Raw genomic sequence first — 13,170 nt, forward strand, 5'->3', positions numbered from 1 at the left:
TTTGGTGGTTTTGATAGATGCTTTGCTAAATTCAATATTGTATAATGATGGACCTTGAGTATAAAGGGGGTGGGGTACATTTTTTTCTATTGGGGGAGCTAAGGCAGAGGATGCAGTTTAGAAGGGATGGTAAGAGGGGGACACTTCTGGGGTGGTGGTCACAGGCCTATTTGGGGTGTCAGGCAGTGTGTCTCACTAAGTAGACCTAGCTATCCTCACATTCACAGAGATCAAACTGCCCCTGCCTCTGGTGCTAAGATTAAAGGTGTGGGAAGCTACCAAACCTGGCTTCATCTTGGCTGCTTGAGCTGGGGGCTACATAAGGGTGTGGTCTGCTGAGACGTCGTCAACACACACACACTTCATGTGTGCTTACTGTGTGTATGTTCGACTTTAAGAACAGGCTTAAAATAGTAATGCTAGCTTTTTATACGGTTACAGTGCTCAGTCCTGCTTCTTATTTCCTGGAATTGTGTGTGTACCTGTGCATGTGTCTGTGTGTATGTGTGTGTGTGTGTGTGTGTGTGTGTGTATGAAACCAAAGTAGAACAGATAGCTCTATTAATAAAAACGAGCAATGTTTAGTTCTAGGTCCATGGTTTGAAGAATGGGGACAGAGCTCATTATGCCTAAATTCTATGCAGTAAACATATCACTCATGCAAACTAAATGCCTGACTGTTGAGCACTGTCCTCCTAGAGAGAAGTATGGATTGCAAATTTTGATGGGTAGCAAACAGCTCAAGAGCAAGAACAGATTAAGTGAGGCTGGGGAGATGCTCAAGGGGAAAATGTCTGCTGTTCAAGCATGAGGACTTAAGCACCTACAATCCCAGTGCAGGAAGTGGGGCAGGGATGGAGACAGGTAGGTTCTGAGGACTCACTGGCCAGGCACCCTGGCTAAGGATGAGCTCCACATTCAGGGAGCAACCCTGACCCCCCCCCAAAAAAAGATGGAGGAGCACATGGGGTGCACACCCACACAGGGGCACATGTGTATAGAACACACACAAACAGAGAAAAGATAAAGTAGCTTGAAGTAAAAACTTATGGTTCTCGTGACAAGTCAGTTGTATCAGATGGTGTTTTGTTGGGGTAGACAGGTAAAAAGGGTGTTTTCTTAAAGCAGACCTACATGAAAGGATATTTCACTGAAGCAGACACCCCAGTGAAAAGAGGTTCTGTTAAAGTAAACATGTAAAGACACGTGATAAGGGATTTCTCGCTAATGACACACAGATAGAGCTCTGCCTTACATTATGTTGATGAGCTTTGTTTGTTTCAACTCTAGAGAGAAAAATGTACCAAAAAAAAAAAAAAAAAAACACCTTTTGATGATGGCTTTTTGCCACTTTTGTGGACTGGGGCAGACTGGCAAAAATGATGTCAGCTACTATAGACTCATGTTGAGTTTCAACTCATGTGCTACCACACCCAGTGAGACAAGACCCACCAAGGATATGTGATGGTTAGGGAGTATAAATAAGACTCAACAGACAGTGAAGAGGGGCTTGTTTATTTAGTTAGCTTTATAACACTTCTTGGTTTTGTGTCCTTGTTGATCTTTGCTGAGAGAGACATGGCTGAGAACTTCTCTTGACATCACTAGTGAGTGGTCTTGGCTGTTTTTGCTGACTCATGCTGATTTGGCTGAGGCCTGGCTGTTTTTGTTAGGCCATGTCAATGCTGCTGACTTGTGTTTGTTATCTTGACACTATTAAACTAGACTGTTGGTATATTTATAAAGTGTTTACAAGTAGATCGAGCTGTTACTGCTAAATTCTGTAGACTAAACTATTGATTTTTTGACAACATAGATGAGATTTACTGAAAAAACAATTTTTAAATAGGTCTACTTGCCTCATATCCTAATAACCTTTCTTTTCCACTACCTCTGGTGGGTTGTAGACTAAAAGAAAGGTTAAAGAGTTTAAAAACCGTTATTAAAAATAAAATTAAAAAATTTAAATATACAGTGAACCCAAATGATAAGATGCTAAGCCCCCCAACACACATATACAAGATAGAGAATAACTCAGGGCACAAGTCTTTCCCTCTAGATGAATCAAATGCATTAGCGTTTAATGCTAAACTTGTTTAAAAAATGCAAAGAGAAAATGTGGCCAGAGAAGCACTTGAGCTCTGCCTGCCCAGGCCTCCTCTGTGTACAACTGAACACAGCAGTCCATCTTAGGACAGAACTACCCAACACTGACCATTTTCCTGTGAACTTCAGCTGCATGTGAACACTCCTCTATAGCAGGTGAGGTCTTCTCCACACCATCTGTCTCATCTCAGCACTTGTCCTACACACCTCCTGCCAACCCTACGACCTCCCTATCTGTTCCACAGGGACAGCTGTCCATTATCACTCTCCAGCCTTAGACATTTAGTTCCATTTCCTCTGGAGTTTCCAACAGAGCCCCAGCCTACCTCCACAGAGATGTCATCCCTCGTGGCCAGGCTCTGGCTGACCGCGGCCAGGGAGGCCTGCTCGATGTCCCTGATGCACCGGTTGATGCCATCAATGGAGTAGTCACATTCCCTCTGCCCTGGGGCTTTGTCCCTAAAAGGGACAGAACAAATCAAACAAAAGCCCATGAGGCTTTTTTGTCACACCATGCTCCTGTATGGTGGGACAAGAAATGGGCCAGGAACCTCTGTACCCTTTCTACACAATCACCTTCACTGAGCAGTGCATCTCTGAGGCAAGCTCAGCAAAATGGGCCCAGGGCCATGCATTTCTTAATTAAGACTTGTACCTGACATAGCTCTATTTCTAGCAGGAAGAGTGGAATCTCTGCCTTTCCTCTCAGGCTAATAATAGGCAATTGCAAAGGAAACAATTTGCACTTGGGTACTTGCTTTCATTTCAAAGTTAAAAAAAAGTATATGTGTGTGCGTCTATTTGAATACAAATGCATACAGTACATGGAGACCATAAGAGGAAGTCAAATCCTACTTTACTAGTATCTCTGTTGGTTCCTTAAGACAGGGTCTCTATCAGAACCTGGGGCTACTGTGGCAACCAGCACGCCCCAGCAATCCTCCTGGATTTGTCTCCCACAATTCTAGGACACAAGCACACACCTATTCCTGGCTTTTTATGTGGAGCTAGGTATTCAAACTCAGAACCTCCTGCTTCTGCAGCAAGCATCTCTCCAGCCCATGGAAATAAAAGCGCAGCACCAATTATAGTGTCGACATGATACTAGTGTATACTAGTTATAAGCTCATGGGTTACAGGAAGAGCTAAAGTATTCAGATGGGTTTTCTTTGTAACACATTAAGGAAAAGTTTAAATGGCTTTGAACTTCAGAAGCAATTAAGAAGCAAAACCCTGTAACTTAGGAAACGAACACACCATGTTGTAGGATATTCATTTTGGCCAACTTGAGAAGTGTCATTTTCTCAGCCTCTGGGTATTACCAAGTAAGTCAGGATACCTGGAGTTAGTATGAGCTGCAGAAAATTCCTTTCATCTTATTATCAGGCTAAAAAACTCTGAAAAGTAGCGCTCTCAGGCTAAGAGCTGATAATTCAGTGTGATGGTTAGAAGGGCTGGGACTGGAGCCTTTGGTTGACCAAGAGAACATGACCTAAGTTCTCCTGCCTGAAACTTCATAGAAGGAAGATGGAAACCATGACAATACCTACTTTAAAAGGTAATGTAGGTAAAATATTTAGAATAATATCTGGTTTATAATAAGTGCTGAGATGTGCTGTTACTGTGACCAGTACTGTCATGGGTCTCAAAGGGATAAGAAATAGGTTCTTAGTTTTCGTTACTGTTACTTCAATAAACACAAAGGCAACCTGGGGAGGAAAGAACTGACTTTATCTTACAGGTCACAGTCCATCATTAAGGGAAGCCCGAGTAGAAGCTCAATACAGGAACTTGGAGGTGGGAACTGAAGCACAAACCATGACCTAATGGTGCTTACTGGCTTGCTCTTTCTTCTATAGCCCAGACCCATCTGCTCAGGGATGGCACACCTGCATGGGCTGGACTCTCTCACATCAATCATCAATAAAGAAACCACCCCACAGTCATACCCACAAGCCAATAGGATGGAGACAATTCCTCAGTTGAATTGCTCTCTTCCCAGGTGACTCCACTTTGTGTGTCAAGTAAATGACCGAGATTAGCTGTCACAATAAAGGTCAGTGGACATAGACCCCTCCTACTCTATTCAGATGCAGGCTGCTAGCTCCCTTTAGATAAGAAACTGACCTGATAGACGTGATGAGACTCTTAATGGAGTCAGACACAGTGTGGGAGTGTCCAGCCAACACGGACCAGGTGGGCGGATCTTTGGGGTTGATGGCCAGAGAGCGTGCCGTGCGGATGAGGTACGATGAGCTTTCCAGCATGGTCTTGGCTGAGACCAAGATTGGTTCCTGCGCCTGGGAGCCCTAAGATGAACCAACAGAGAAGTGAAGGGTGAGTACACAGAGATGGGTAAGCTGGGCCCTACAAAGACTTATTCTTTAAGCTGGTACTTCTATCTAACCCACGGGAGGGAAGCTAGCTAGCAAAAAGGGCCCAGGGGAAGCAGGGGCCTAGGCTTGCTTCTTAAATAATAAATATAGTTTCTCTTAAATAGAATCTTTGAGTTTGACAAACTTCACAAAAGAATCAGCCCAATCCCAGGCACAAAGATTATTCTCAATATCAAGCTCTTATTTCTTTAAGATAGGTATTCACTGAACATAGTTAACTGTGCACCAAGTACCATCCACAGTAACAGAGTTATATGTACATAACATAGCACTTAATAGTGCAAAATTCTGTGCATACTGACAAAAGGTCTTGTGGAGTTTTAACTACCCATGCTCACTCTATTTCATACAGAATTAGCCAATGACACTTGAGTTTCACTTGCTGCAGACTCCCTACCTCAGAGCTGATCTGTGCAGGAATGCTGGCAAACTCGGGGTTTGATGCAAACGCTGTCAGGTTCTCCACCGCCTCGATCAAGGGCGTGGTAGCAATTCGACACTTATTGCGATTGTCTTCAGAGAAATCCCCATCCAGGGCCTGATGGGAAAGAAATGGAGATCCATCCCACTGAGCAAGGCACATCACTTCTAAGACCCAGCAATCGCCTCCCAGCAAGGGAAGGTGGTTCCTTGGGAATACCGCTCATCAACAAGTAAGAAGCAACTGGAGAGATCCCTCTGCTGCCACCTAGAGAGGCGCAGGAATAATCCCTAAGGAATAATCCAGATGTACAGCTCACAGGACAGCTGTCCTGCTGTTAGCCGACTCGTCCTTCACTCCCTCCAGCCATGCTGTCATGACCGGCTGCCAGGTCACTTCCTCTTCCACTTCTGAGATGGGATGTTCTATTTCCAAATGGAGTAAGTCCATTTCCATCCAAATGACAAAGATCTTTAAATAGTGTGGCATTTCGACCAGCTTGTCTTCCTCCCCTTCCCTCCTTGCTCCCTTCCCTTTTTTTGTTTCTTGGAATTAAAACTAGAACCCACTCCTGAGCTCAGTCTCCAATCTCTCACTTCCAACTTATCTAAGTTCCCATCCAATGGTATTCCTGAACCACCAGCATCTTAGAATGAATCCAGTGGAATCGAATGGCAACGAATAGACTAGACCTACCCAACCAACTGGGCCATTCAGATCAGACCAGTTCACATAACACACACACACACACACACACACACACACACACACACACACTGGTCTATCTAGTTAAGGAGGTCACACATAAAAGGGTACTTATTGCACAATTTCACTCATGAAGTACAAAAAGAAGTTACACTAACCGAGGTGTTAGAAGCTGGATAACAGTCTGGAGAGGTGTGGTTAATATGTTTAGCTGGAGACAATTCATGGGCTCGCTTCCTCCATACATTTTATGCTTCATCTTTAATTAGTGGCAGACAACACAAGAGTACGCAGTGATCAGTCATGTGGCTGATTAAAGGCTAGCTTGGTGAATTTAGGATGTGGCCTGGGATACACACCAAGCAAGGCTCTTGGACACTGACCCTGCCTTTCAGGAACAACACAGCCCGTGAAGCATGGCAGGCACACTGCCTTCTAGCAGAGGGAGACAAGGCAGAAGCAGCTATGCTTGCCGAAGAATGCAAATGTCCTTGTTATATGACCAATTAAACTTTTAATGTAATCCTTATGAGCAATATATAAAAACCTACTTAGACAATTAGTATATGAACCACCCAGAGGCACTGGCATTATCGGACCAGGTGGGTCTGAGGTGGGAGTGGCCTGCTCCTCAGGAAGGCAAGAGGAGGCAGGCAAAACAGGTCTGAAGGGCACTTCTGTATAACAACGGCATTCCAGCCAGGTCTTGGTAGCTTGGGATAATAATTACATAGCCACAATGCTAATATTTTCAGAATCATTCCCATGAGCCTACTCACTTACCATCCTCAGTAATTACGGTGCCTGGCTTGCTTTGGCTACCACCCTTCCCTCACCCAACCAACTCTGACCCTGCTCTAACCACTTGGACTCAGCCTTTTTTCTAGGCCCACTGGAGACCTTAACCTTGCCTGGCTACTTCTTGCTCACATGCATGGCCCCACCTCTAACTGCCCTCTGGGACTCATAGATGTTGAATTTACACTGCTGTCCCTGGCAACACAGAAAAGGACTGCCTCAGAGTGCAGACCTCACTGTGCTGTTAACATCATAGCCTCCTCAAGGTTGGGTGGTACCAAGCAAGCCTCAGTGCAAGCTGGGGACACCAGTGGGAGGTATGGTGGGTGTCCCCTGACAAGAGCCTGATACAGATGGTCCCAGCACAAGAAAATGAGTCAAGCAGGGGCTGGCCATAGTGAACTCTGGAGTCTGAGGAACTTGGGCCCCAACTCCACAAGTCACATCGCCTGGGTGCTAAAATGACATGGCTTCCTTTCTTTCTGCCATTTTTCCAAACTCACACATGCTCCTTTCCTACCTCCTCCTATATCTGCCAGGATGGAAAACATCTGCCTAGGTGACCAAGCCTCATTTGAACCTACACAAACCAAAAAGATGACTCCCGTGTCCCTGACATACATCTCAAGGCTCAAGACATGGACCAGCTCTGTCTGCCCAGCACGGATCATAAACAGCACAACTCAATAGAGCCCATTGCTGTTCATAGGGCAGGGCACTGAACAACATGAGCTACTACAAAAACCTGTACTCCCCACCCGCTTTGGTTTTCAAATGGGAGAAGATATTTCCTCTTAAGGATGCACTTGGCATGAGAAGGGATGACCTGGAAAGCTAGTATTTCACTTCTGAAGCTTGCCTCCACTGGATATGACTGAAGCAACCCAAGTAAAATGGACACTCAGGTCAGCCCAACAGTGAAACGCCGAGCAGCTCAAAGTGCTTCCTCGGGCCTCTTTCATATCACAGAATGTCTCTTTAGCCACAGAAGGGTTAAAGCCACACCCACGGGGACAAGAGCATTCCAGACCCCCAAGCCTGATACTCCTCTAATCTCACAGGCATGTGGGGAAAATATCCAGGACTTAAGGGGTTAAAGGTCACTGCATACCAGCTTCATTTTCCTAATAACACGAGCACCTGGAAAAACTGACACAATTTACCCAGGTCACCCTACTACTTGCTGTCATGTCAAACCATCACCTGAGACTCCAGCTCTCTTCTTCCTTACAAATCCTAGACGCCATCAAAGGCCCCAAGGCCTAAGATGTCCCAGAATGTTTCCCACCCCAGTTTGAAGAACTCTACCAGTCCAAACATAAAGATGACCAAGAAAACATACTTACAGCCAAGTCAAATTCAATCAGAGGGAGCTGGATCGGGTGTCTGCGGCACTCACTGGAAGTGCCTAATTGCAAAAATCCGAGCACTCGCTCTGTGGTGACCGACAAGGCCAAACTTCAACTTCTCAGCAAAACAAAAGCCGGGGTTGCATAATTTCCACTTGGCACTCAAACCTGAGTGGCTGCACATTTAAAATAACATTCCATTCCACACATCTGATTCAAGGCTAGGTAATGAGCATAATGGAGAGAGAAAAAAGGCAGAGGGCGTTGTGTGGACCAGGGGCAGAGTCCTTGTAACTCACTGAAAGCCCTCCCTGGTAGGAGAGGCTGAAATGCATTCTTGCTGGGCTATGCTTGGGAAGTTTAGAGAATGCCATCAGGAAAGAGCTAAGGTCCCAGTGGCATCCTGTCTTCTCCCTTCTTCAGGACTAGAAGGATGCGGCAGCTGGGCTGATGTCTGGGCACAGCCTCATGGTGCAAAGCAAACACACTAAGGAGCACAGGACGTTGAAGGAAGCAGCTGTGGTACTGAACTATTCAGAAGATCAAGGACCCACCTAATACCTAACCATTCCTTTAAGAGGAGATCCACTCAGTACAGAGCAGGGGGCACCAAGGATGCAACCTGTGCCATTTTCTTATTAGTGAGTGAAGGCAGCATTCAAGTATAGACTGGACTGACAAACCCTGCCACACAGTGCAGACTGAAAACTCTGGGCACCTTTTGACAAGCTGAGGCAATAGGCTCACTTCTGTTCCCCTCATATTGATGCTGGTTTGCAGAGATGCTCATGGGAGACAGGCTTTATGTGCTCCATATTACAATCACCCAGCTCTCCTCTGATGCTTTTCACAGGCCTATCTTTTGGAAACCATCACATGAGCTCATTTGCTGCAGGGATTTGCAGAGGGACTGACACTGTGAGGAGAATGTGAAAGAAGATTCGATCTTAAGATCTTAACAGACAGAGCAGAATTTAAGAGAGAGGAGGCAGCAGGAGAGAGAAGCAAAAGGAGCAGGAGAGAGAGGCTTCAGGAGAGAGAGAGGTTGCAGGAGACAGAGGGGCTGCAGGAGACAGTACAGGAGAGAGAGGGATTGCAGGAGAGAGTGTGCAGGAGAGAGGGGGGCTGCAGGAGAGAGGGGCTGCAGGAAGACAGAGGCTGCAGGAGTTTGTAAGGTCTTCCCTCCCCTGCACTGCTTTATCATAATCAGAAAGTGACTGACTTGTAACTGAGAAAAGTTAATTATGCAGTAAGTGACAATGACATCACAGCTTTTAACTACATTGTCCTTTCCACCCTCAACTCCCAGACTTTACACTCGGGCTCTGTAAACACAGCCAGGGCTTTTTCCCCAGGCAGGAGGGATGAGCTCATGTCCTCTGTTCCAAGGAGCCCAACAGCATGCTGGGACTGAGAACAGGGGCTCTGGGACTTGGGCTTGAATTCTCATCTATCATTTATTGGCTGGCTTACCTAAGCAGTTACTTAAACTTTGTGTCTCAGTTTCCCATCAGCAAAATGGGCATGATAAACACAGCATAGCTGTGAGCATGAAACCGAGTAACATCCACAAAGCATGAAATATACACTTAAAACCATAAGCTTCTCATTTGCTAATCTCACACACTGTGATGGCAAGGGAGCCGCCACGAGGATCCTAGAGCAGGACGACACTGGATTTGTTTATTCATTTTCCATCTAGTTTCTTGTATCCTTCAAGCACAGAGGCCTTTTGTTGGTTTTTTAAAATGACTCTCTGTTAAAACAGCTAAGGAACTGCTGACTGGGCTAACCGGCCTTGCTTTCACCAGCCAGCTTCCAGCTGCCGTAGGCCGGATGGATGCTCTTTCCTTTGGCCTCTGCAAGGCTCACTCTGACTGACTTCTGGGTGGGGGCTCTCAGAGATTTTTGTAGAAAAAAAAAAAAAGAGAAAAGTCAAGTTGCATTAAGGTTGGAATCCCTTTTACTGAGGCTGGGGGTGTTGCTCAGTGGTAAAGGAAGTACCTAGTGTCAGGTCCCAAAGAAACCTGGGACAAATGACTAATGGTGGTGCCCACTAGCATACCAAGGCACACACAGGCCTCCAGGCCACTCAGTACCTGTGGCACCTCTCAGCTCTTCTCACCACGCCCCCTACATAAACCTCTCTGGCCACAGGGGCTTGCTTTTCCTCCCCCAAGCTTTTCTCTCTCATACATCCCTGCCAATTCGACTACACTGTCTCTTGGTTCTCTTGGTCCTCAGCGCCTCTCTTGGTCAGCCTGCCTTCTCTCCTCTTCTGGCTCAATTCAGTCTGGACTCTTCCAGATGTCTCTGGCTGTATTCCCCCTCATATCTACACTAAAACCTTTTCCCTCAGCCACACCTGGAGTGGTCCTTTCCTCATTTCAAGTCCTCATTTTACTTACTTTGGTATACAGAAAGCCACTGGTTTGATCCCTAGCACCACACAAAATCGTCAACAATCCCTTTCTTCTCGGCACAGCAAGGTTTACAGAGAACTGGTATCCTGCCCTCCCAAAACAAGGATCCTTTGAAGGCTGGGGTGGGGACCCAGATGACACATGGGTGTGGGCCTGTGGTTTGCTGTCCAGGTTTTGGCTGTTTTCCCACAAGGTCAGCTGCCTGATCTGTGCACAGCCCTAGGTTGCTTAGAGCTACCACCTACAAAGACCACTGTCTGGCCAACTCAGTTTCCTTAACTCAAGGGAGCCTGCCTTTCCTGCCACACACACACCTCATCTACCCATGGACTGAAACTCATATGAGTGCTGGGACTACAGATGTGCACTAATGTGTCAGGCTTTTCACGAGGGTTGTGGAGATTTGAACTCAGGTCTTCATGTTTGCATGGTGAGCACTTTACCCACTGGGCCATCTCTCCAGCTCCAAAGTGATTTTTAAAAATGAAGCTGTTTTATAACTTCCCATTTCCTTTCTCCATATTCTCTCTTGGCTATAAGTCTCCAGCAACAGTGGCACAAGCCCCCACCAGATCTCTCAAAACCATACCAAGTACACATAGGCTATACTCACACATAGCACTAGGAAAGGACCCTTAACCTCCTTGTCCCAATTTCAGGCTCTAAACTCCTAGCTGCAGAATCGAGAGTGACTCCCTGCTTACCGCCATGGAGGTTAGCAGAGGTATAGCTGGCTGGGCTTCCCTGGTGAACATTTCCTGACTAAAGTGGAAGCAACCCTACTCACCTATGACTTAAGGGCTACCCCTTACCACGCATACATCTTAGGAGAGAGAGCTTTAGTCACATCACTCTCTTGGCTCTGTACAAGGACCAACAAAGCCTGCAATCCAGTCATCTACCTTGATAGTCTTGACCAGGTTGGCGGTGCTGTTGGCAACCTCCTTGGCTGACTGGACAAAGTGCCGCTTGGCAACAGGGTTGGCCGTCTTGGACGAGGCGATGCGGCAGGCATTGCATAAGGCTGACGTGTGCTTGGCAACAATAGTGGCAGCCGACAGAACCTACAAAGCACAGAGCTGGGTTAGGTGGGGAGATGGCACATGCCAGTGCAGAGGAACCTGCCATTCTCTGCAGCCCACATGTCCAGAATCTGGGCAGTCTCGTTTGTCTAGCTATGCTGTGCCTAAAGTCACCCTGAGGAAGGAAAGAGCAAGAAACATGAAGCAAGAGAGAATGAAAATAGAAAGGGGAAGGAGGTACTGGGCCCCACTCTCAAAGGGTATATAGTCAGCTAGTCCTTGGAACCCCCAGAGTCCAAAGCCCAGCCCCAGGACAAGGCCTAAAACATCCGATTTAAAGTTTCCCAGTAGGCACATTAAAATGAGTAGACAAACAAGAGAAATTAACGTATGTAATATAGTTTATTTAACTCAGTATATCCAAAATAGTTTATCATAATCAGTTTATAAAGAGCAATATGACATTGTAAGCTTAGGTTCATGCCAAGCCTTTGAAATGCAGCATGCAGAGACACTCACAGGTCATTGCTATCTGGACTAGCTATTTTACTAGTGATTAATAGCTTCATTTTACTAGTGGTCAACTCCTTGGAACAGGTTTGGATGGGTACAAAAAGTGGTTAGATACAGCACTCCCTCCTCCCCCCAGGGGGAGCTGTAGTTGGTGACTAGCAGTCAGTGTACATCTATCAACGGCCCATTCTCAACCCAGGTACTCTCTTGAAGCCACAGACTTCCCTTTGTGGAGGTTAGACAGGCTCAAGTGCTTCTGAGTATACATTCTGGGCTGTGGCAGGTCCAAGTAGCCCTGGTACCATATTCTTAGATCTTTGTACTGCTGTGAGAACGGTGGCCTAAGTTCATAGTGGGCATTCCACTCTGAAGGCTACCTCTGGTACCCCACAGTAGGCACTTTTCTTTCTTTTTAGTATGTACTGCTTTCCTGTGTAACTAGGTCCCCATGACACCAGAGGCACCAAGATTCGTGATACCATCTGCTCCTCAACTGTCTCTCGGGCTCCTTTCTGTGTTGTGGATTCTGACCTCAACTCTGAGGCTTGACTGACTCGGTGCCATCATCTCTGAAGTGACCTGAGAAAACTTGTCACATTTGTCCTTTTTATATCCCTGTCCTGGTTAGTTTTTAATTGTTAACTTGACACAAGTCATCTGGGAAAAGGGAACCTCAACTGAAGAATTTCCTCAACCAGACTGGCCTGTGGCCATGTTGAGAGGCTATCTTGATTGATAATCGGTGTGTGAGGGCCCAGCCAACCTGTGGGCAGCATGCAGGTGGGCCTGAGCTATGTGAGAAAGCAAGTTGAGCCTAAGACCATGAGCGAGCCAGTAAGCTGCATTCCTCCATGGTGTCTACTAGCCCTGGGTTCTAGCCCTGACATTCCCTCTCTGACGACTGTAACCTGGAGATGGAAGCTGAAGTAAACCCTTTCTTCCCCCAAGTTGTTTTTGTTTAGAGCGTTTATCACAGCAACCGCAACCTAGAACAATAGTCTATGTTATCAACACATCCCAATCAAACTCCTAAAGGAGTGAGAACCAAAGGGGCAAAGGGCAAAGGTCAGGCCGTACTTATGCTGACTTAGTGCTGAGCACAGAACAAACTGTCAATTAATAGCCAAGAGATTCCTCATGACTTCTGCTACACTGTTTCACTCTGTTGCTTCTCAGAACCTATATGTAAGGATATTCCTGCCTTTACCACATTTGCAGTGCTTTCCTAGTCATTGTGATGGCTAGTTCATTTGTCAACCTGACATAGCCTAGAACCACCTGGGGAAGGAAGTCTCAACGGGCGTGCCAGTGGGAACTGTCTTGATGACCTTAATTGATGCCTAAAAGTAGGAGGCACCGTTTCCTGTGTGCTGAACTGGATAAGAGCAGAGGAAGCAAGCTGGCCAAAGGCATGCATGTTCTCTCTTTGCTCTTGAG

General features: G+C 46.3%; 1 protein-coding gene across 1 annotated transcript in view; it reads right to left on the reverse strand.

Annotated features, from left to right (window-relative positions):
* Tln2 (talin 2) overlaps positions 1 to 13,170 on the reverse strand; it is a 425,269-nt gene that overhangs the window by 71,370 nt on the left and 340,729 nt on the right. The window contains exons 37-40 of the mRNA XM_029481962.1: positions 11,101 to 11,262; positions 4,900 to 5,040; positions 4,234 to 4,415; positions 2,433 to 2,565 (exon numbers count right to left, since the gene is read on the reverse strand). Coding sequence (XP_029337822.1) covers positions 2,433 to 2,565; positions 4,234 to 4,415; positions 4,900 to 5,040; positions 11,101 to 11,262 — 618 coding nt within the window. The remainder of the gene's footprint in view (positions 1 to 2,432; positions 2,566 to 4,233; positions 4,416 to 4,899; positions 5,041 to 11,100; positions 11,263 to 13,170) is intronic.

This window comes from Mus caroli, chromosome 9 (genome assembly GCF_900094665.2).
Source record: "Mus caroli chromosome 9, CAROLI_EIJ_v1.1, whole genome shotgun sequence".
In the NCBI taxonomy this organism is placed as follows: domain Eukaryota; kingdom Metazoa; phylum Chordata; class Mammalia; order Rodentia; family Muridae; genus Mus; species Mus caroli.